We start from the raw sequence: 25,533 nt of genomic DNA, 5'->3' as shown, positions 1-25,533 counted from the left end.
CAAATATGTAAAATGTACCTGCTGCTCTTGTTGAATGCATACATGCCAGACGTCCGGATCTCGGTGGGACAGTCCTGCTTTTGGGCTCTTTGTCCTGGCATCCTGATATGAGACAATTTGTCCTGACATTCGTTAAGAACGATGTAAGGTCTATAAGTTCCTAATAAAATTTGCTTTTCAAGCTCTTTCTGGCTAAAACTTACCATCGCTGATCCCTTTATTATCCCCAATTTACAACCCACTTCTACTACTCGAGTGCATCAGTGTTGTTTTTGACACCTTATCAGCGATTTATCAGAAACTTATAGATTTAATCAGCATTCGCGCCATGGTGTTTTTATGATAGGGGTCGCCAATTTCTATTGAAAGATGTATTGTACAGAAATAAATGCCACCTGCGTTTGTATTTCATGGCCCAATAAAGTCCAACAATACTATTATCCTGTGTATTATACAACCTTAAGTTATAAACCTGTCAAAACACCGATTTTGTACATCAAACAAATTGAATGCTGACCAATACACATTGATGTTTCTCACAAATTACCTTTCGTTTTCGACGGATTTGCAGAAATTTGTTTGTACATATTGCATCAATCTAAATTTAGAGTTAATCTACGATTGGTTGAATAAGAATAGTGCTCGATGCGCTCACATCGTGTCACAGGATTTACATATGTTCAAGGGGATATCCCTGCACAAATTGGATGTCAAATTGAGGCAAACGGGGACACCCCATATTTCAATTAATGGAGTGTGTTTACTTCCGGAAAATGGAGAACGTATGCTTTCACGAAATTCTGAACACACATTCATTGTCAATACTGGGCAGAAATGTAGAGTTTTTGTAAGTAATATACTGACTACTGACTAAAGAAAAGGTGGAATGATTGATCGTTTTAGGTGTCCCGCTTTTTGGTAAAATGTGCCGACAATTTTTTATGGAGAGTCCCGATTTGGACCTGCAAAATTCTGGCATGTATGTTGAATGAGAAAACTTATTTTCATTTGTCCATAGCTAATAAAGTCCCTTTAATATTCTAAGAAATCTTTTATTTTAATTTAACACAAATTTAACATTTAGTTTAACTTATTTGCAAGGAAGTTTGCTGCACAGGTCACTCATCTGCAAGATTGTCCCCATTGAGGGACATTTAGAAAACATGGACTTGTACATTGGTCATCAGAGAGTGGTATACTTCAATCAGAATGGATGTCAGTCTTTTGGTCTGTTGATAGAAAATTTGACCACAGATTTTTTTATGTCCCCAACTATAGTAGTGGGGGACATATTGTTTTTGCCCTGTCTGTTGGTTGGTCTGTTGGTTGGTCTGTTGGTTGGTTGGTTTGAGCCAACTTTAACATTTTGCAATAACTTGCTATATTGAATATAGCAACTTGATATTTGGCATGCATATGTATCTCATGGAGCTGCACATTTTGAGTGGTGAAAGGTCAAGGTCATCCTTCAAGGTCAGAGGTCAAATATATGTGGCCAAAATCGCTCATTTTATGAATACTTTTGCAATATTGAAGATAGCAACTAGATATTTGGCATGCATGTGTATTTCATGGAGCTGCACATTTTGAGTGGTGAAAGGTCACGGTCATCCTTCAAGGTCAGAGGTCAAATATATGTGGCCCAAATCGCTTATTTTATGAATACTTTTGCAATATTTAAGATAGCAACTTGATATTTGGCAAGCATGTGTATCTCTTGGAGCTGCACATTTTGAGTGGTGAAAGGTCAAGGTCGAGATCATCCTTCAAGGTCAAATATATGGGTCAAAATTGCTCATGTAATGTCACTTCTGCAATATTGAAGCTAGCAATTTTATATTTGAAATGCATGTGTATCTCATGGAGCTGCTTATTTTGAGTGGTGAAGGGTCAAGGTCATCCTTCAAGGTCAAACATCATATAGGGGGACATTGTGTTTCACAAACGCATCTTGTTTTTACACTTTTCAATATCCAACATTCATACAAAATTTGAACACAGTTTTTTTTTTACACTTTTCAACATACGACATTGGAACTAGTCCTTTGTTAAAAATTACAAAGTAAGGCACTGTTTTAACATAGACTTTGGAGCATTCTACCTATTGGGACATGCATCATTATGGGGTATTCTTCAATAAAATTGTTACAAATTCAAGTTTGAGATTGGAGTTTCTATTATTATAAATGATATAGTAGAAATCTAATAGTAGGTGTCACTGATGAATATGTTGTCATGGATAGAGTGTGATTAGACCTCAGACAGCATTATTTCCTCTTTTGACATAATGCAAATATTTAATTGATTGTTAACACTCTAGATGCCTCATATATCGCCCAGTCTTCATGACATTTGGTCAGAGGATTCTGTCCCAATATTTGGGAAGGGTTTAAAACTGGACCATGTGAGGTAAAAAACTAGGTTACCAGGCCAAATTAGAGAAAAAGCGTGTTGACACTGTAGATGTCACATTTTAAACACGGGGCAGTTTGCCTTATATGACTAAAGTGAAGCCTTGTAAACATGCTAGAAATCACATATAAACATGCTAGAAATCACATATAAACATGCTAGAAATCACATATAAACATGCTAGAAATCACATATAAACATGCTAGAAATCACATATAAACATGCTAGAAATCACGTATAAACATGCTAGAAATCACGTATAAACATGCTAGAAATCACATATAAACATGCTAGAAATCACGTATAAACATGCTAGAAATCACATATAAACATGCTAGAAATCACATACTGTAAACGTATAGAAATTCGTAGGTATGAAATTTCGTGGTTTAATAAAAAGCAACAAATTCGTTGACACGTAATTTCGTGGATTTCAAATTTTTTGGGAATACTGACCGTCATAATAATTAAACTTTTATTAAAACAACCAGAGTAATAACGAAGCATAATCTGCTAATAGGTGTTGACAGCAAGACTTGGGGTTAATGTGCACTGAAGCATGAAAGTGTTTCCGAATGCCAATAATTGTCGAAAAGATCGATAAAGCGGCGCACATGTGAGTCCCTGCTCGCTAATTGCCATCAATGTTGTTTTGACAATATGTGCAATTCCTAGCGCAATCGGTCTCTTAGTAGTAACAATTAAGTTATAAGGTCCCCAAAATACACGTGTGAAAACCGTTATATCACTTTTAACTTTAATTGGCACTAATTAACCTATGTGATAAATCTGCAAACTGTTAATTTGACGACGTCACGTAAAAAAGTATTATTACCCAGACACTTATCAAGAAAACAACATATTATATTAACTAGCATATCTCAATCAAACAATGTCTCTTTCAAAATGGTTGAAAACGGAAACAGTTCAGACATGTTCTCCTACTATAGCAGGATTGCCTGACCTTGCAAAGGCTCGGTCTATGACTGAAGCATTATTGACACAGGTCGCAAACGATTCAGTGGAAGAAAACATTTTCAATTCGGAAATATTTTAATTAATCAACGAATTGTGTAATGTGACCTACTGAAGTGAAGTAATTATTACAAAAAACAAATATCTTGGATAACCGAAAACAAAAGAAAATGTCGGAAATGACCGATTTCGGCTAAAAGAATGTATAAATAATCGTTGGTACTTGAATTCGTGGTTCAGTGGACCAACGAAATCCAGGAAAATTCGTACCACACGAAATTTAATGGTTTTACAGTATAAACATGGTAGAAATCACATATAAACATGCTAGAAATCACATATAAACATGCTAGAAGTCACATATAAACATGCTAGAAATCACATATAAACATGCTAGAAATCACATATAAACATGCTAGAAATCACATATAAACATGCTAGAAATCACATATAAACATGCTAGAAATCACATATAAACATGCTAGAAATCACATATAAACATGCTAGAAATCACATATTTGGTCAAATAATCATGACACTTGCTCAGAAAATTTGTTTGAAAATGGTACAAGTTCATTGAGGCAAAAAAATATATAAATTGGGATATCAATGAGTAAATACCATTTGGGATATGGCAAGGATATGCCCCATGGTGAGTTTTAGGTTTGTTTGAAAAATCACAGAAAGAAATTTACAAAATATTAAAGTGAAAAATGCAATGCTGTGTTTGCCAGATCAACTATTTGGTGATTTGTTATGGTAATTTGACTTTCATAACTAAATCCAGTTTGGTCTAAATGTGTGCGCTTTTTCTTTATATCACATTCACAATTGTGTATTACAGCAAACAGTAGCTTGATTTGCCAAACATCAAAGATTAACAACACTCAGGCATGTAAATACATGCTGTACACATGAAGGTGTATACAAAAATTGTACATGTCACATCAATACTGACCTATCTCAAGAACCCTTGCCCTGTAGATACAGCATAACAGTTTGTGTTAAATTGAAAGGAAAAGTTTGCCATATTTGTAAAAATGAACTTCAAATTTTCAAATCAAAAGAAAAGATCTGCTTCTAAGTTCTTATTATTCAAACAAATATTATAGCCCTTTTTTTCTATGAGGATGATGTGATGTTGTACATTATGTATAATTTTTGCGTGCTTATAATCAGGCCGAGGTATTTACATGAAATACACGAGAACTGTTATTTGTAGCTATAATTTGTTACTTTCATGGGAAAAGTAAAATTCGGCGATTGAGTTTCAAGTACAAACTTAATCATACACATCAGAAAGTACTAAATTAAATAAAGTATTATATCATAAAACAACACATGGATGCAACAATAAAAATGCTGTTATATAACAAGTTTATGGAATGCCAAACATGTTATATATATATGTTTTTATGGATGTTTTTTTCACTGGAAGAGCTATTGCAATTCCATAACCTTGATTATACTACTAAATAGTCCAACAATGATCTGGTCAGTCTTGGTGTTGTAGCAGACAGACTCTGGCTCGCGTACTCCATCTTTCGATGACACCAGGGTTGCCAGTTTCTTTCTTCCCTCACAATGCACCTGTATGACAGTATGGGAGCTGAATCCACAGACAAGGATTTGTCCTGAAGGAGTAACGTGTACACCCCGTGGTAATTGGAGTTCAGGGTCCATGAAAGTGGATATCAGGGTGCCATCTGTAGCCAGAGTGATGAGCTTGTCCTGCGCGTAGTTGGTGATATAGATCCTGTCCCCAGCAGGACTCACTGCACATCTAAACACTGCAAAACATGGAACATGATATGCATAATTATGGAATATAACATGAATGAGGAGTAACGATGAGTTATATAAAACACGTTGATAAAGTGACGTGTTTCAAAAGTCAACAGGGTGAGGGAATAACAATGAAACACAATCACCAAGTAAGATACAAACCATGGGAACACTACAACCATGGAAAATTCCAATTATTATATAACTACTCAGTTTTGTATCCAGTAGGGATAAATACAAATTGACACAGAACAAGTTCCACTCTTTCCTGATATATTTCGCCTAAATAGGCTTTTTCAAAGTTTGTTTTAACAAATTAACTACATTTTCTTTCTATTTCTCAACACAAACAAGTATATAATGATGTCAAAAAACAAATAAACAGGAAATGACGTCATGACGTTAAAATGGCAGTGACGCTATTTAGCGCCAGAAACCCATGCATGTAAAATTCACTGTCACAGTAATAATGATAATGAAAATATAAATATTCCTATACTGAGATAATTAATTATACATTAATTATTAAAACATAGATAATAATAATAATTATAATAATAATAATCATCATCATAATAATAATACAAATAATAAATATAAATAATAAAAATGTGATCAATAATTGTATTAAAAATGTCATTTATATAGTAAAATGACAAGTATCATTAATATAAAAAACATATATTTTACTATTTGCAAAAAATACAACAGATGATTAAAGTAATTAAATTGATAAAAACGGAATCTATTTTAATAATTAATCAATTATCAAAATAATAATTATGCTACTGCTTAAAATGATAATACATGTTTGTGTTATAATACTAATTATAATAACTATTTTATTAACCAGGTTTTCCAAAGGAAAAAACTGGTTATTAGATTGTCGAATGCGGGCGGGCTGGCTGGCGGGCAGAACAAGCTTGTCCGGGCCATAACTATGTCGTTCATTGTCAGATTTTAAAATCATATGGCACATTTGTTCACCATCATTGGACGGTGTGTCACGCGAAATAATTACGTCAATATCTCCAAGGTCAAGGTCACACTTTGAGTTCAAAGGTCAAAAATGGCCATAAATGAACTTGTCCTGGCCATAACTATGTCATTCATTGTGAGATTTTAAAATCATTTGGTACATTTGTTCACCATCATGGGATGGTGTGTCGCACGAAAGAATCACGTCAATATCTCCAATGTCAAGGTCGCCACAACTAAAAATAGATTTTTTTTAAAAACAAACTTGCAAAGGGGGTTAATTTTGTTTGTTCATTTCAAAGGTTCAGTTTGAGTTTTCTCCCTTTATCAGATTTTTTTTTCACAATGAAAACCTGGTTTTGTGACAATTTTGTCCCTTGTTAATAATAATTATAATAAAAATAATAATATACTAGTAATAATAACAATATTACCAAAACGTCATTATCATCAAACTTATCATCATCATCATCATCAACACTACCATCATCATCACTATCATCATCATCATCATAATCTAACTATATTATCACATTAATTATAACTATTAAGATCCTAAAATAGCTATAAGATCATCATCATATTATTGACAATTGAATTATTTTTATTAATTGAATATTGTTTTTGTGATAAAATACATGCATCAACCTCTGACACTTAATTTCACTGTCTTTATTGTTGCCATAATATTTCGGAGGTTGATTTCGTATTCAGTCCGTTGGGAACCTCTGTTTTGAGTTTTTGGATCCATGACAATTCTTTTAGTTTTCGATACGATCCCGAATCATCCGGAATACACTGGAGTATGCTGACACCCAAATACAAGATGACAAGTCAAAAATGCAACAAATGATGATTAAATTCTGTCCATTAACATCAATCTATACTGGAGATTCGTCAATATTTACATGCTTTTATGATGTTGTAATATTACTATGATGTGGTACTGTAATTTTATGACATCATATACAAGTCAGTTATTATACCCCCACAAACGAAGTTTAGGGAGGTATATAGGAGTGAGCTTGTCGGTTGGGCGGTTTGTCTGTCTGTCAGTCCGTATTGAGTGTCCTCTATCTAATTCAAGTTGTTTTCATCCGATCTTCATCAAACTTGGTCAGATGTTGTATCTAGATGATGTCTAGGTCAAGTTAGATTATGAATCATGCCGGGTCAAAAACTAGGTCACAGTTTCACTTAGTGCGTTTTAAACATTATCATGGTGTCCGCTCTCTAATTCAAGAAGTTTTCATCCAAGATTCACCAAACTTGGTCAGATGTTGTATCTAGATGATGTCTAGGTCAAGTTCGAACATGGATCATGGCAGGTCAACAACTAGGTCACTGGGTCACTTAGTGCGTTTTAAACATTGAGCATGTTGTCGGCTCTCTATTTCAAGTAGTTTTAATCCGATATTCACCAAACTTGGTCAGAAGTTGTATCTAGATGATGTCTAGGTCAAGTTTGAATACTGGTCATGCTGGGCCAAAAACTAAGTCACAGGGTCACTAATTTTGTTTTTAGCTCACCTGTCACAAAGTGACATGGTGAGCTTATGTGACCGTGTGATGTCCGGCGTCCGTTGTGTGTGCGTGCATGTGTGCGTGCGTCCGTCAACAATTTGTTTGTGGTCTGTAGAGGTCACAGTTTTCATCCAATCTTTATGAAATTTGGTCAGAATGTTTATCTTGATCAAATCTGGGTTGGGATTGTATTTGGGTCATCTGGGGTCAAAAACTAGGTCACTAGGTCAAATATCAGAAAAATCTTGTGTAGACAATAGAGGTCGCAGTTTTCATCCAATCTTTATGAAATTTGGTCAGAATGTTTATTTTGATGAAATCTGGGTTGGGATTGTATTTGGGTCATCTTGGGTCAAAAACTAGGTCACTAGGTCAAAAACTAGGTCAAATAATAGGAAAACCTTGTGTAGACAATAGAGGTCGCAGTTTTCCTCCAATCTTTATGAAATTTGGTCAGAATGTTTATCTTGATTGTTTATCTTGATGAAATCTGGGTTGGGATTGTATTTGGATCATTTGAGGTAAAAAAACTAGGTCACTAGGTAAAATAATAGAAAAACCGTCAACAATTTGTGTAGACAGTAGAGGTCACAGTTTTCATCCAATCTTAATGAAATTTGGTCAGAATGTTAATCTTGATGAAATCTCGGTTGGGATTGTATTTGGGTCATCTGGGGTCAAAAATTAGGTCACTAGATCAAAAACTAGGTCACTAGGTCAAAAACTAGGTCACTAGGTCAAATAATAGAAAAACCTTGTATAGACAATAGAGACCACAGTTTTCATCCAATCTTTATGAAATTTGCAGAATGTTTATCTTGATGAAATCTGGGTTGGGATTGTAATTGGGTCATTTGAGGTAAAAAACTAGGTCACTAGGTCAAATAATAGAAAAACCTTGTGTAGACAATAGAGGTCACAGTTTTCATCCAATCTTTATAAAATTTGATCAGAATGTTTGTCATGGTGACATCTGGGTTGGGATTGTATTTGGGTCACTTGGGGTCAAAAACTAGGTCCCTAGGTCAAATGATAGAAAATCTTGTGTAGACAAAAGAGGTCACAGTTTTCATCCTATCTTTTGTGAAATTTGGTCAGAATGTTTATCTTGATGAAATCTGGGTTGGGATTGTATTTGGTTAGTCAGGTGAGTGATTCAGGGCCATCATGGCCTTCTTGTTTAACATTCAGCATGGTGTCTGCTCTCTAATTCAAGTAGTTTTCATCCGATCTTCAGCAAACTTGGTCAGAAGTTTTATCTAGATGATCTTAAGGCCAAGTTTGAACCAGGGCCATGCCAGATCAAAAACTAGATCACAGGGTCACTTAGTACATTTTGCACATTCAGCATGGCGTCCGCTCTCTTATTCAAGTAGTTGTTATCCGATCTTCACCACACTTGTTTCTTTTCGATAACTAAAGGCATTTCAAACTGTGAGATAAAGAAGTCAAATCTGGTCCTGTGTATTTCATACAAAAAATCCATTAGTATTTCAGGCACATTAGCTAAAAGGTATATTTTAAATAAGTAGAGCATGACTATAATATATATGCATTAACACTTTTGTTTTTCTTTTATTTTTGTTCTAGAAAATGATTTCAAAATGTTCATAAGTGTTTAAAGAGATCAACAATAGAGATAATTGTTTATCTGTTTTTATAAAAAATACATTTACCTCCTGTAGTTGAGCCACATGAATCCTCATAAATCTTTTTCACAAGCGATCCCGTCAGAGTGTATTGGTAAAGGGCAGTGCCAGAGGTGACATACACTGCTCCTTGGTGGTGGGCAATACCACGGGCTGCATGCGGTAACTGCAACTTTCTCCCACTCACCAACTGCCCATTGATCACAGATATTAACTGCACATTTTTATTAACAGTTACAGCAACCTCACTGGATGTGATTTGGCAAATATCCTCCAAGTCACCAGACACATCACAGTGACTGGACACAGTGTAATGCTGGTCCAACAGCTTCAGTTTATTATTATAGTAATCTGTGACAATGACCTGGCCACTAGGGAGGCAGCAAATGCCATTAATTCTGCAAGTCTGCTTCCTGTCACTTGATATTCTAACACTATACTCCAATTTCCTCATCACAGTCATCACCTGGTTTGGGTTCATCTTGAGTGACTGCATACTGTCTTCCAACCTCCCTAGACTTGCCTGTTGAGACAGGTACTGCTCAATGTCGATGTTTGCCTGGAATATCAGTGACCTCTGCAACTTAAAAGGGTTTTCCTTCAGATATGCCTCAGACTCCTGTATTTTGTCCAGACATTTTCTGCTGGCTATGTACTCAATTTCTTTTTTGCTCTTATCACAAAGGGCATTAACAGCTTCACTGAGTTGTTTCAGTTCATCCTTCAGTCTGGTGCAGTCGTCAACATCTTTCTTGAGAGAGGTTTGCAATGTGGCCCTAATTTCATCCAATTCTTTCAAGGTTGTTTTTTCTAATTCATCCAGAGCAGCATTTAATTTCTTTCGCAGATCTCGGATTTCTTGCAGTTTTTCATTCCATGATAACTCCACAGACTGAATGCTGGCCTCTTGTGCACTTTTTAACTTATTAAGTTCATTGAGAATAGTTTCAAGACTGTTTGACAGCTGTTGCATATCCACTGACATCTTTTTGACTGTATCAGAAATTAGAGCTACATCAGTGCACTGTCTGAAAAAAGCAACATGAATCAAAATTGCCACAAGTATCATTAAAATGTATACTATATCTTACTGAACTAAAATATTTAAAGGTATTTAATTTGTAATATATCAAACAAGCCATGTCTTGACAATTATTTTGAGTCTAAATATAAAACTCATTGTAAAGGAAAATTGAAAACATAAGTGTACTAAAAATTTAAAAGGTTATAAAACACGGTTTTGACAGAATTGTTAGTCCACTTACAATAAGAAACCTTTTTTCATAAAAGATTGTGCATAAAAAATCTATGTATTATGTATGCCCCCTTTTGTAACCTATAGACACCACAGGTGTTGGGGGCTTGATCAAGTCACTTTAACACTATCAATATGTCATAAAACAACATTTTTCATCATTTTTACCAAAAAACAAAACTTGTGATATAATATATATATATATATATATATATATATATATATATATATATATATATATATATATATATATATATATATATATATATATATATATACATATTATGTCAGAATTTGTTTTGGCAAAGTGATGAAAAATGTTGTTTTATGACATATTGATAGTGTTAAAGTGACTTGGCCACGCGCCCAACACCTGTGATAGACACTATACAGATTATTGATTTACATATATCAATAATGTCTTAAACATTACAACCATCAACTTCTTAATTGTGTTTAGGATAAACAGTTTGAATTCATAAAACACTTATAAGAACTGTGAAGTGCAGCTGAAGAATGAACATACAGATATTTTATTAATTATAATACCCCAAAAATTTACAAATGATAGACTTAACCCAGGTTGTGCTAGACTTTGGATATACCCTCTTATGCAAAGGTACAATCAATGCTGACACATTATATGCACCAATGGAAGATTCATTAACATAATACCAATTAATGTTGTTATTTTAAAAGGATTCAAAATGGCTCAGCTTTGTTTGCACCAGTCAAGAGTGTTGAGGTGTTCACCATTTATTCAATTACTGTGTGCAACTTACCTGTGATTCAGTAGAACACAATCAGTGCAGCACAGCTGACTGTGGTCCTGGCAAAACATTTTCAGTTTCTTGTCCTTGTGGACATCACATTTCAGTAGCAAATCCTCCATTGTCTTTGTAAGAGGCCATTTATTTGTGTCTTCTCTTCCGTATTTGGAATGATTTGCATATAACTGATCATGTTGAGAAATGCAATTTTCACAAAAAAACTTTAAACATGTTGCACAGAAATAATAAGCAATTTCTTGAACATTTTTACTTTCGCAAGCACCACATACATAGTCCTTCACTAAATCTAAACTGTTATGAACTGAACCTATAGAAGTTGCCATTTTGAAATAGATATTTTGAATTGTTATGTTTTTGAAAAGCTATTTATTCACTTCTAATATGATCCCTTCCCTGTGAATTAAATGGATATTTATTTAGAGACACTCAGTTTTCAGTAAGTATGTTAAACCAACTTTTAAACCTCAACTTTTCAATAGCTGAATGTTACAAAATGTTTAATCTCACAACCATATTTAAATACAAAGTACAAAGTCCAGAGTCAAGTTACAAAAAGACCATGTACATTGGCTTGAAGTTTCGCTGATAACACCGGGACAAACCATTTTCTGAAAACAGGGTGAATCATGATATCTGTTTACAAGCATGCTTCACATTTTCCTTAAAGTTTATTGATAAATCCAATATCTGACATTTCTCAAAAACTAAGTATCTTTAGATGCAGCATAAAATATTGGTATTTTCTTTAGAAAGTTTTTCTTTAGAGAAAGAATATATAAGTACATGTATGTTTACATGGTTTGTTGGAATTCATAGGCTTATTTTGTAAAAGGTAAAACCAATGGTGTCTTGTTTTACTCTGTTTAGGTACCATTCTTAAATGTTTTCAACATTTGTAAAATTGATAAAAAAAGAAAACGCTGAGGTATCAATGAATACCATTTGGGAAACGGCAAAAGTATGCCTCATTGCTGGTTTAAGTTGTTTTTTTTTTTTTAAATCAATTAAGCAATTAACAACATAATTAGTGGAAAATCCAATGTTGTGTTTGCATGAAATTAGCGTTTTCTGTCATGCTTAAAGTTACAAAAACTAAATTATGCACTGAAGATCCACTATTTGGTGATTCCTTATGGCAGGGACCTGTTTGTATAGGTCCCTGGTTATGGTAATTTGACTTTCATAACAAAATCATATTTTGTGCAGATTTTGCTCATTCTTTGTACATCAAATTGACAATTGTGTATTACAACAAACAATAACTTGATTTGTCAAACATTAAATATTCACAACACTCAGACATGTAAATACAAGCTGTACACCAGTGTCCATTCTAGATTACACGATTTGTGCTATTTTTCCATAGATGGCACATAATTTTAGCATGTGTGTGAGAAAATCTGCAAGCTCGATATCCAGGAGTATTTTTTAAAGATTAAAGCTATACTGACTTTGCCAAAAATGTTGAGAGCCGATTTACGATCGTCTGTCATTTACATGTATATATTTACCCAACTAAAGCCCGTTAAAGGCTGAGCGTCATCGTGTAAAACAATTGATATTGGCCAATTAGAAGTTACGCTTTGGATAAGCAACAACACTTGTTGGCAGTCAATACTTGTAGTAATTTCATGCAGATGTCGCTTGACGTAATAGCCATAAGTGCTTGGTTCTTTGGCATTTTGTTGGCTTTGTTTTACCTGGCACAATAATCAAACCAAATGTTGTATGCTTCCACAACAAAATCGTGGCCAATTTCTTTAAAAAAATAGCAACTGGATGTTTTCCTTGTTGAAATTGTGCATTTCATGCGTAATATTGTCAAAATTGAAATTGTGCATTTCATGCGTAATATTGTCAAAATACAACACATAAAGCGTTTTAAAGAATAATCATTGAAATCATACTACACAGCTATTAATACTTTGTTGAATTCTCATATGATACAATTTGTTATCCGAAACATAGTTCCAATTTTTATGGTAACGTGACATTTACAAATTCTAGCTTCAAATGAAATGTGCTCAGGTATTTCATGTTGATCCTTTGTCTCGATAAAATAATGCGAAAATCATGCGGCATGAATACCGTGACGTCACCCACATGGAAAGTGTGCGTGTATCAATGGTTGTGTCAACACTTGGTAGCCCCAAGCCCTGAATATAATGATTTGCATGTGACTCAGTTATTGTTTGGTTTTATTAATGAAAATGATACAGAAATATGTGAAAACATTTTCATTTTTATGCCCCCAGATTGATAGATCGGGGGTATATTGTTTTTGTCCTGTCTGTCTGTCTGTCATTCTGTCCAAAACTTTAACCTTGGTTAAGTTTGATAACTTTTGAAATATTTAACATACCAACTTGATATTTATCATGCATGTGTATCTCATGGAGCTGCTCATTTTGAGTGGTGAAAAGTCAAGGTCAAGGTCATCCTTCAAGGTCAAAGATCAAATATCATTGTATTTTTCTTTCCTGAAACTTTAACCTTCGTTAAAGTGTTATCATAACTTTTTAGCTCACCTTATTGCTCAGGTGAGCTTTTGTGACCGGTATTTTGTCCGTCGTATGTCCGTCCGTCCGTCTGTTAGCATTTGCTCGTAAATACTCTAGAGGCCACATTTCTTGTCCCATCTTCATGAAACTTGGTCAGAAGCTTTGTCCCAATGAAATCTCAGCCGAGTTCGAAACTGGGTTATGCCGGGTCAAAAACTAGGTCACTAGGTCAACAAAAAAAACAAACCTTGTAAACACTGTAGAAGTCACATTTCATGCCCAATCTTCATGTAACTTTGTCAAAATGTTTGTTTTAATGATATCTTGGTTGAGTTCAAGAGTGGTTCTGATCCGTCGAAAAAACATGGCCGCCAGTTGGCGGGGCAGTTTTCCTGATTTGGCTATAGAGAAACCTTGTAAACACTCTAGAAGTCACAATTTTTGCCCAATCATCATGAAAGTTGGTCAAAATATTGGTTCAATTGATGTCTCGGACGAGTTCGAAAATGATCGAGATCGGTGAAAAAACATGGCCGCCAGTGGGCGGGGCATTTTTCTCTATTTGTATATAGTGGCAGTTTTCCCTATTTGGCTATAGAGAAACCTTGTAAACACTCTAGAAGTCACAATTTTTGGCCAATCATCATGAAAGTTGGTCAAAACATTGCTTTCATTGATATCTCGGACGATTTTGAAAATGGTCGGGATTGGTGATAAAACATAGCCGCCAGTGGGCGGGGCATTTTTCTCTATATGTTTATAGTGAAAACATGTGAACACAGTAAAAGTCACTTTTTTGGCCAAATTTTCATGAAATTTGCTCAGAGCATTTGTTTCCTTGATACGAGAGTTGAGTTCAAAAATGGTTCCGGTCAGTTTAATAACATGGCTGCTGGGAGTGGGGCAGTTTTCTCATTATGCACCCCCCCCCTTTCGAAGAAGAGGGGGTATATTGTTTTGCTCATGTCGGTCCGTCCGTCCACCAGATGGTTTCCGGATGATAACTCAAGAGCGCTTATGCCAAGGATCATGAAACTTCATAGGTACATTTATCATGACTTGCAGATGACCCCTATTGATTTTCAGGTCACTAGATCAAAGGTCAATGTCATGATGACCCGAAATAGTAAAATGGTTTCTGGATGATAACTCAAGAACGCGTATGCCTAGGATCTTGAAACTTCATAGATACATTGATCATGACTCGCAGATTACCCCTATTGATTTTCAGGTCACTAGGTCAAAGGTCAAGGTCATGTTGACCCAAAGCAGTAAATGGTTTCCAGATGATTACTCAAGAACACTTATGCCTAGGATCATGAAACTTCATAGATACATTGATCATGACTTGTAGATGACCCCTATTGATTTTCAGGTCACTAGGTCAAAGGTCAAGGTCACAGTGACCCGAAATAGTAAAATGGTTTCCAGATGATAACTCAAGAACGCTTATGCCTAGGATCATGAAACTTCACAGGTACATTGATCATGTCCGAAGATGACCCCTATTGGTTTTCAGGTCACTAGGTCAAAGGTCAAGGTCATGGTGACCTGAAATAGTAAAATGGTTTCTGGATGATTACTTAAGAACGCTTATGCCTAGGTTCATGAAACTTCATAGGTATATTGATCATGACTCGTAATGACCCCTATTGATTATCAGGTCACTAGGTCAAAGGTCAAGGTCACAGTGCCAAAAAACGTATTCACACAATGGCTGTCAAGGTCACGTTGACTCAACTTAGAAAAATGGTTTCCGGATGATAACTCAAGAATGCTTACACCTAGGATCATGAAACTTCATAGGAACATTGATCATGACTCGCAGATGAAATAATGATGAAACTTGACCAGGATGTTTGTCTGGACAATATCTAGGTCAAGTTTGACATTTGGTAAAGATTAATTGAACCGACTCCTCTCAGGTGAGCGAACTAGGGCCATCTTGGCCCTCTTGTTTAATATTGAACACAGCAATTTCATATTTGGCATGCATGTGTATCTTGTGGAGCTGCACGTTTTCAGTGGTGAATGGTGAAAAAAAAAATTAAATTGCTCCATTCAATCTCTTACTTACTTCTCGTGGAGCTGCACATTTTGAGTGGTGAAAGATCAAGGTCAACCTTCAAGGTCAAAGGTCAAAAAATAAAAAATATAAAAAAAGTCATCGGATGGTCGGGGGCATATTGTTAGCCCGGCTGTTTGGAGAAAACCCGAGGTATTGTCATAGCCAGCTGGTCCTGTCCGCCGTCCGCGACGTGCTAAAACCTTAACATTTTGTCAAGGTTTTGAACATTGGCTCTAAAACCAAGTGCTTCCACCTACAACTTTGAAACTTCATATGTAGCTTTGGGTCACTAGGTCAAAGGTCAAGGTCACTGTGACCTCTTAAAAAAAAAAAAAAAATTAATAAATTGACAAGCTTTCATTTCTTCTAAAATGCACCCGCAGCCGAGCATGGCACCTGTTATGTGGTGCTCTTGTTTTTGGACTGTCTGTCTGTCATTCAGTCATTCTGTCCCAAAACTTTTACCTTACTGTAAACTTTTGCAATAACTTTTGAAATATTGAACATAGCAACTTGATATTTGGCATGCATGTGTATCTCATGGAGCTGCACATTTTGAGTGGTGAAAGGTCAAGGTCATCCTTCAAGGTCAAAGGTAAAAAAAGCGGTGCATTAGGGGGCATTGTGTTTCTGACAAACATATTTCTTGTTTTAGTCTAGTCAGAGCAATACTATGGAAACTGCTGTTTTATTGCAAAGCAGTTACCAATGTTAGTTTACTTACTTGATTGTATGTGATAATGTACAAACAATTAAATATTAAAACTAAAATGTATAAAATGGCATTTGGTAATGCCCCCCCCCCTCTGTTTCTGAAAATACCCCTATTTTTGAAAATGGGGGGATTTCCCTCTACTTTCGGATTTCTAGAATAGACACTGCTTACACATGAAGGTGTATACTAAATGTACATGTCATAGATCAATACTGACCTATCTCAAAATCCTTGCGCTGTAGAAACAACATACCAATTTGTTTGAAATTGAGGGGGAAAAGTTTGCCATATTTGGAAAGAATGAACTTCATATTTTCAAATCAAAAGAAAATATCTCAATATTCTCTTATTCAGCAATCAAAGCTCCTGCTTTCCACAAGGATGATTTGATGTTGTACATTATGTTTAATTTCTGCACATCTTAAATCAGGACAAGGAATTTGCAAGAAATACATGAGAACTGTTATTTGTAGCTATAATTTGTTAATGTCAGGGGACAGTAAAATTCGACAATTGAGTTTCAATTTTAATTTTAAACATACTCATAAAAAATTACTAAATTTAATAAAATATTATTTCATAGAACAATATATAATACATGGATGCAACAATAGAAAGGTCTTATATACATATATACATGAATGGCCTGACAAATTTTATTGGGATCCAGATATTTCAGAATTCTGATCAGTAGATCCCGCAAACTGTAATGTAAAGTATCTGTAGTGTATGTGAACCTCAGGAAATAAATAGAAGAAAATTATAGATAATAAAAAAGGCGTTTGGGTTAAATAGCTCCTTCCCCATTATTTAATTATATCCCACCCATTAATTTTATCCCACCCATTTAATTTTATCCCACCCATTTATTTAAATCCCACCCATTTATTTATATCCCATCCATTTTTACACCTTACATTTGTCAATGTCCTTGTAAATACAAAAGCACCCATCCATGTTTTTATTGGCTATTTATGATTATAAGAGTAACATGCCTCATTCCTTGGTATCAGCATCAACATAATGCTAATAATGTTCATGACTCATTGAATATATGCTAAATGGATGCTTGAATGCATGTATAAGTACTTCAGAGGAAACAGTTCAATATACAACAGTTTTTCTTAAAAGAGGATGTCCTGCCCATTTTCAGAGTGAGACCCCACCCCCTGTCATTTGTTTGGTCATGCTTCATCCCTAAGCTCAAATAACAGAAACATGTCAATTTTAACATTAGTTTCCTGATAACGGACATATAAAACGAAGACAGACTAAAAAACTAATACTTCATGCAACAAGCATGGTGAGAATCTGACGTTTTATGGTAGGTTGCCCAGACAGGCAACTATCTTTGGTACTTTGGTTGTCCCGGCAAAGAATTAGGTGCCCAGAACTAAGTACAGGTCATAAGTATGTACTACTGTTTGTAGGTGTTTATTTCTATCCAATACGCCATATTAGTTAGGCACATGAGGACAACATAAATTCACAATAAAATTAACATAAAAGAAGGCAAAGCAAATTGCAAAAAATACACAAGCATGCTCACACGCATACACCCACACCCACACACAAGCGCACAAATACACCCACTCCCATAAACACATGCCCACACTCGAAAGTAAACTAAACATACATAAAACGTACATGGGCAACACAATAATCATGAAAACAAGCGGAGAAGCCCATTATGAGTGATAAATAATTATAATCGAAAAATGCATTACAAAATAATAATCTAATAATTTTTTAAATGAGCTTTAACAGAGGCGATCAAGATATAATTAAGCTATAATCAAGATAGAATCCATGCATAATGCCCTTATATGGGCCTAAATCTTCATTCATCTGAAGAATAAACTTTTAAACTGCGGGAAAGATGTTTCAAGCTTTTCAAAAAAGCGATTTGCCCAGTCCTACAACCAAGTTTTGACTTGCCAGGGGCAACGTTGTTTGCCCTGACATGCTTGTTTCTTATGGTACAATGTTATGAGTTTTTGTACAACACATTTTTCAAATAAAATTAAATTTAGTACATTTATTTACATCAAAAGATGAACTGTATAAATAAGTTGTGTTTTTTTTCTAACCTATTTATGAAGTTCTGGATAAATTTTCCCTTCGAAGAAAATATGCAAATACATTTAAAATCTATTTTATATGAATGGTTTTTGTCCACTGGAAGAGCTATTGCAATTCCATTACATTGATTTTATTGTTATTATAAAGTCCCAGAATTATCTGGTCAGTCTTGGTGTTGTAGCAGACAGACTCTGGCTTGAGTTCTCCATCTTTCTGTGAGACCAGAGTTGCAAGTTTCCTCCTGCCCTCTAGATCCACCTGTATGACAGTATTTGAATGGTATCCGCAAACAAGCACTTGTCCTGCAGGTGTTACATGAACACCCCATGGGTGTTGTAGTTCAGGGTCCATAAAGGTAGATATCAAGGTGCCATCTGTAGCCAGAGTGATGAGCTTGTGCTGGTAGTAGTTGGTGACATAGATCTTGTCCCCACCTGGACTTACTGCACATCTAAACACTGCAAAACATGGAACATATGCATAACTATGGAATATAACATGAATGAGGAGTAAAGATAAGTTATATAAAACACGTTGATAAAGTGACGTGTTTCAAAAGCCAACAGGGTGATGGGATAACAATGAAACACAATCACCAAGTAAGATACAAACCATGGGACACTACAGCCATGGAAAATTCCAATTATTATATATACCTTCTAATGATGAAAAACAACATAACAAGCCACAAATGCAACAAGTAATGAATAAATTCTGTACATTAACAACAATCTATACTGGAAATTTGCCAATATTTACATGCTTTTATGACGTTGTAATATTACTATGATGTGGTACTGTAAATTTATGACATCATATATAAGTCAGTTATTATACCCCCACAAAGGAAGTTTAAGGGGGTATATAGGAGTGAGCTTGTCTGTAGGTCGTATTAAGTGTCCGCTCTCTAATGCAAGTTGTTTTAATCCGATCTTCGCCAAACTTGGTCAGATGTTGTATCTTTATGATGTCTAGGTCAAGTTCGAATTTGGGTCATGCCGGGCCAAATACTAGGTCATGGGGTAACTTAGTGCGTTTTACACATTCATCATGGTGTCCACTTTCTAATTCAATTTGTTTTTATCCGATCTTCACCAAACTTGGTCAGAACTTGTATCTAGATGATGTCTAGGTCAAGTTTGTACATGGGTCATGGCAGGTCAAAAACTAGTTCTCGGGGTCACTTAGTTCGTTTTAAACATTGAGCATGGTGTCTGCTCTCTAATTTGAGAAGTTTTCATCCTATCTTCTCCACACTTGGTCAGAAGTTGTATCTAGATGATGTGTTGGTCAAGTTCCATCATGGGCCATGCCAGGTCAAAAACTAGGTCATGGGGTCCCTTAGTGCGTTTTCAACATTGAGCATGGTGTCCCCTGTTTTTTGTGAAGACAACATGCAAAGTATTCTGTGTCAATGCGGCATGTGGGGGTATTCGTCACGTCTATGACAAAGCTCTAGTTTCTATCTGTTTGATAACAAAAGGCACTTCGCACTGTGAGATAAGGAAGTCTTATCTGGTCCTGTGTATTTCATACAAAAAATCCATTAGTATTGCAATCACATTAGCTGTAGGTATATTTGAAATAAGTAGAGCATGATTATAATATATGCATTAACACCTTTGTTTTTCTTTTTTATTTTTGTTCTAGAAAATGATTTCAAATGATATCTTGGATGAGTTCGAAAATGGTTACGTTTGCTTGAAAAACATGGCTGCCAAGGGGCGGGGCATTTTTCCTTATATGGCTATATATGGCTATATTAAAATCTTGTTAACACTCTAGGGCTACAGTTATTGTCTGATCTTCATAAAACTTGGTCAGAAGATTCATCCCAATAATATCTTGGATGAGTTTGAACTGATGCCAGTTGGTTGAAAAACATGGTCGCCAGGGGGCCGGGAATTTTTCCTTATATGGCTATAGTAAAACCTTGTTAACACTAGAGGCCACATTTATTTTCCGATCTTCATGAAACTTGGTCAGAAGATTTGTCCCACTGATATCTTGGATGAGTTAAAAAATGGTAACTATTGCTTGAAAAACATGGCTTCCAAGGGGCGGGGCATTTTTCCTTATATGGCTGTATATGGCTTTAGTAAAATCTTGTTAACACTCTAGAGGCCACATTCAATGTCCAATCTTCATGAAACTTGGTCAGAAGATTCATCCCAATAATATCTTGGACGAGTTCGAAAATGATGCCGGTTGGTTGAAAAACATGGCCACCACGGGGGCGGAGCTATTTTCCTAATATGGCTATAGTAAAACCTTGTTAACACTCTAGAGGTCACATTTATTTTCCGATAATCATGAAAATTGGTCAGAAGATTTGTCCAAATGATATCTTGGATGAGTTCGAAAATGGTTTTGGTTGCTTTAAAAACATGGCCACCAGGGGCAGGGCATTTTTCCTTATATAACCTTGTTAACACATTAGAGTCCACATTTATTGTCCAATCTTCATGACATTAGGTCAGAAGATTGGTTTCAATGATAGTTTGGATGAGTTCGAAAATAATTATGTTTGCTTGAAAAAAATGGCTTCCAAGGGGCGGGGCATTTTTCCTTACATGGCTATTGTAAAATCTTGTTAACACTCTAGAGGCCACATTTACTGTCAGATCTTCATGAAACTTGGTCAGAAGATTCATCACAATAATATCTTGGAAGAGTTCAAAAATGATGCCGGTTGGTTGAAAAACATGGCTGACAGAGGGCGGTGCATTTTTCCTTATATGGCTATAGTAAAACCTTGTTAACACTCTAGAGGTGACATTTATTTTCCGATCTTCGTGAAACTTGGTCAGAAGATTTTTCCCAATAATATCTTGTTATCTCAGGTGAGCAACTTTGGGCCTTTCAGGCCCTCTTGTTATAAAAATACATTTACCTGTATTTGAGCCACTTGCATCCTCATAAATCTTTTTCACAAGTGATCCCGTCAGAGTGTATTGGTACAGGGCAGTGCCAGAGGTGACATACAATGCTCCTTGGTGGTGGGCAATACCACGGGCTGCATGCGGTAACTGCAACTTCCTCCCACTCACCAGCTGCCCATTAATCACAGATATTAACTGTACATTTTTATTAACAGTTACAGCCACCTCACTGGATGTGATTTGGCAAATATCATCCGGATAACCAGACACATCACAGTGACTGGACACAGTGTAATGCTGGTCCAACAGCTTCAGTTTTAGATTATAGTAATCTGTGACAATGACCTGGCCACTAGGCAGGCAGCAAATGCCATAAATATTCTGATTCGTGTCACTTGACATTCTAACACTATACTCCAATTTCCTCAACACAGTCATCACCTGGTTTGGGTTCATCTTCAGAGACTGCATACTGTATTCCAACCTCCCTAGACTTGCCTGTTGAGACAGGTACTGCTCGATGTCGATGTTTGCCTGGAATATCAGTGACCTCTGCAACTTTAAAGGGTTTTCCTTCAGATATGCCTCAGACTCCTGTATTTTGTCCAGACATTTTCTGCTAGCTATGAACTCAATTTCTTTTTTGCTCTTATCACACAGGGCATCAATAGCTTCACTGAGTTGTTTCAGTTCATAATTCAATCTGGTGCAGTCGTCAACATCTTTCTTGAGAGAGGTTTGCAATGTGGTCCGAATTTCATCCAGTTCTTTCAAGGTTGTTTTTTCTAATTCATCCAGAGCAGCATTTAATTTCTTTCGCAGGTATCGGATTTCTTGCAGTTTTTCACTCCACGATACCTCCACAGACTGAATGCTGGACTCTCGTGCACTTTTAAACTTACTAAGTTCATCAAGAATAGTTTGAAGATTGTTTGACAACTGTTGCATGTCCACTGACATGTTTTTGACTGTATCAGAAATTAGAGCCACGTCAGTGCACTGTCTGAAAAAGCAACAGGTATCATAATTACTGCTATTATTGTTAAAATGTATGCAATACCTAACTGAACTTAAATATTTAAAGGTATTAAATTTGTAATATATAAAACAAGCCGTGCCTTGACAAATATTTTGAGTCTAAATTTAAAACTCTCTGTTCTTGTTCATGTAAAGGGAAATCGAAAACATAAGTGTACTACAAAGTAAAAAGTTTATAAAACAAGATTTTAACAAAAATGATAGCCGCCTAACAATAAGAAACCTTTTTGATTGAAGATTTTGCATAACAATCAATGTACATGTATGCCCCATTTTGTAACATAAACACTTAAAATTATTGATTGGCATCTTTCAGCGATGTCTTAAACATTACAATCATTAAATATTTAATATAATTTAGAATAACTGTTAGAATTCATAAAACAACTGTAAGAACTGTGTAGTGCAGCTGAAGAATGAACATACAAATATTTGATTTGTTCATATGAATGCAGCCAACTTTCTACTACCGGAATAACTTACAAACAATAGACTTAACCCAGATTGGGCAAGACTTTGGAAATTCCCACTTATGCAAGGTACAATCAAGGCTGACACATTTAATTCATGGGAAGATTCATTCAAATTATCAAATTATACCGATTGATATGGTTGTGATTTTAAAAGGATTCAAAACGGATCTGCTTTGTTTGTACCATTTCAGATTGGTGGGGTTTTCCCTGTTTATTCAATTACTGTGTGCAACTTACCTGTGGTTCAGAAAAGCACAATCAGTGCAACACAGCTGACTGTGGTCCTGGCAAAACATTTTCAGTTTCTTGTTCTTGTGGACATCACATTTAAGAAGCAAATCCTCTATTTGCTTTGTGAGAGGCCATTTATTTGTTTCTTCTCTTCCATATTTGGAATGATTTGCATATAACTGATCATGTTGATGAATGCATTTTCCGCAAAAAAACTTCATACACGTTGCACAAAAATGATCAGCGATTTCTTGAAAATTTTTACTTTCACAAGCACCACAAACATAGTCCTTCACTAAATCTGAACTGTTATGAACTGAACCTATAGAAGTTGCCATTTTGAAATAGAGAATCTGAATTTTTCTGTTATTTACAAGCTATTTATTCACTATTATTATGACCCTGTCCTTGTGAATTAAATGGATATTTATGAAGAGACACTCAGTTTTCAGTAAGTATGTTAAACCAACTTTTAAACCTAAATCTTGCAATAGCTGAATGTTTCAAAATGTTTAATCTCACAACCGTATTTCAATACACAGTACAAAGTCCAGAGTCAAGTTACACAAAGACCATGTACATAAAGTTGGCTTAAAGTTTCACTGATAACACTGGGACAAACCATTTTCTGAAAACAGGGTGAAACATTTTCTGTTAACAAGCATGCTTGTGATTTACCTTAAAGTGTATTGGTAAATTCAACATCTGACAGTTTTCAAAAACTGTGTTATCTATAGGTGCAGCATAAAATAGTGGTTTTTCTATGGAGAAAGTTTTTTATGCCCCCTTTCGAAGAAAAGGGGGTATATAGTTTTCGCACTGTCCATCTGTCAGTCTGTCACACTTTTCATGTCCGCTCTCTAATTCAAATAGTTTTCGTCCGATCTTTAGGAAACTTAGTCAGAATTGTATCTAGACAATATCTAGGTCAAGTTCGAATATGGGTCATGCCGGGTCAAAAACTAGGTCACAGGGTCAAAAAAACAAATTCAAGGGAAGTAATAAGCTTTAAATAGACATAATTATCTGACCTGCCAAATTATATATTTTTGTTAAATAAATCAAAGCGGCGCAGTAGGCGGCATTGTGTTTCTGACAAACACATCTAGGTAAAAGGTCACGGTCATTCTTCAAGGTCAAAAATACAATTCCAAGGGAAGTAATAAGCTTTAAAGGGAGATAATTATTCAATATTGAACATAGCAACTTGATACTTGGCATGCATGTGTATCTCATGGAGCTGCACATTTTGAGTGGTGAATCTACAGTCACTGTAGTGGCTTTTAATTATTTGCTACTAAAAATAGAGATTTGTTAGAGACAATTATTTTCAAGGGAAGTAATTTATGTAATTATAAATCTCATATTATATATTTCCTTACAAAGAATTTAAGTTCTTTTCACAGTTATTGTACAGATTTTTTATTTTGATTATTTATAACTCAAATGATTGATTTGTCAAAGTTTTTCTTTTGTAAATTATTTAATTATGCCCCCCTTCGAAGAAGAGGGGTTATATTGCTTTGCACATGTCTGTCGGTCTGTCCACCAGGTGGTTTCCGGATGATAACTCAAGAACGCTTAGGCCTAGGATCATGAAACTTCATAGGTACATTGATCATGACTCGCAGATGACCCCTATTGATTTTGAGGTCACTAGGTCAAAGGTCAAGGTCACTGTGACCCGAAATAGTAAAATGGTTTCCGGATTATAATTCAAGAACACTTATGCCTAGGATCATGAAACTTGATAGGTAGATTGATCATGACTGGCAGATGACCCCTTTTGATTTTTAGGTCACTAGGTCAAAGGTCAAGGTCACGGTGACCCGAAATAGTAAAATGGTTTCCGGATGATAACTCAAGAACGCTTATGCCTAGGATCATGAAACTTGATAGGTTCATTGATCATGACTCGCAGATGACCCCTATTGATTTTGAGGTCACTAGTTCAAAGGTCAAGGTCACGGTGACCCGAAATAGTAAAATGGTTTCCGGATGATAACTCAAGAATGCTTATGCCTAGGATCATGAAACTTGATAGGTAGATTGATCATGACTCGCAGATGACCCCTATTGATTTTGAGGTCACTCGGTCAAAGGTCAAGGTCACGGTGACCCGAAATAGTAAAATGGTTTCCGGATGATAACTCAACAACGCTTATGCCTAGGAT

At 35.5% G+C, this 25,533-nt stretch overlaps 2 protein-coding genes across 6 annotated transcripts in view; one reads left to right on the top strand and one right to left on the bottom strand.

Annotated features, from left to right (window-relative positions):
• LOC127837454 (nucleoporin NUP188-like) overlaps positions 1 to 25,533 on the top strand; it is a 123,941-nt gene that overhangs the window by 27,206 nt on the left and 71,202 nt on the right. The gene's annotated exons all lie outside the window — the stretch shown is intronic.
• Positions 1,032 to 23,944, bottom strand: LOC127837456 (uncharacterized). 5 transcript variants are annotated; one of them, XM_052364584.1, is made up of 4 exons: positions 23,366 to 23,944; positions 22,059 to 22,620; positions 9,351 to 9,789; positions 1,032 to 5,177 (listed from the first exon to the last, which is right to left on the bottom strand). In XM_052364584.1, exons 1-4 carry the CDS (start codon positions 23,695 to 23,697, stop codon positions 4,828 to 4,830), a joined length of 1,683 nt encoding a protein of 560 aa, XP_052220544.1. In that variant the 5' UTR covers positions 23,698 to 23,944; the 3' UTR covers positions 1,032 to 4,827. The 5 variants fall into 5 exon arrangements, with proteins under 5 accessions (XP_052220544.1, XP_052220543.1, XP_052220542.1 ...); XM_052364583.1 differs by having other exon boundaries at positions 9,351 to 9,898; positions 22,168 to 22,620; positions 23,366 to 23,941; XM_052364582.1 differs by having other exon boundaries at positions 9,351 to 10,084; positions 22,354 to 22,620; positions 23,366 to 23,938.

This window comes from Dreissena polymorpha, chromosome 7 (assembly GCF_020536995.1).
Source record: "Dreissena polymorpha isolate Duluth1 chromosome 7, UMN_Dpol_1.0, whole genome shotgun sequence".
Taxonomy (NCBI): Eukaryota; Metazoa; Mollusca; class Bivalvia; order Myida; family Dreissenidae; genus Dreissena; species Dreissena polymorpha.
Note: the sequence above shows the minus strand (reverse complement) of the source record. Positions and strands in the feature narration are given on the sequence as shown.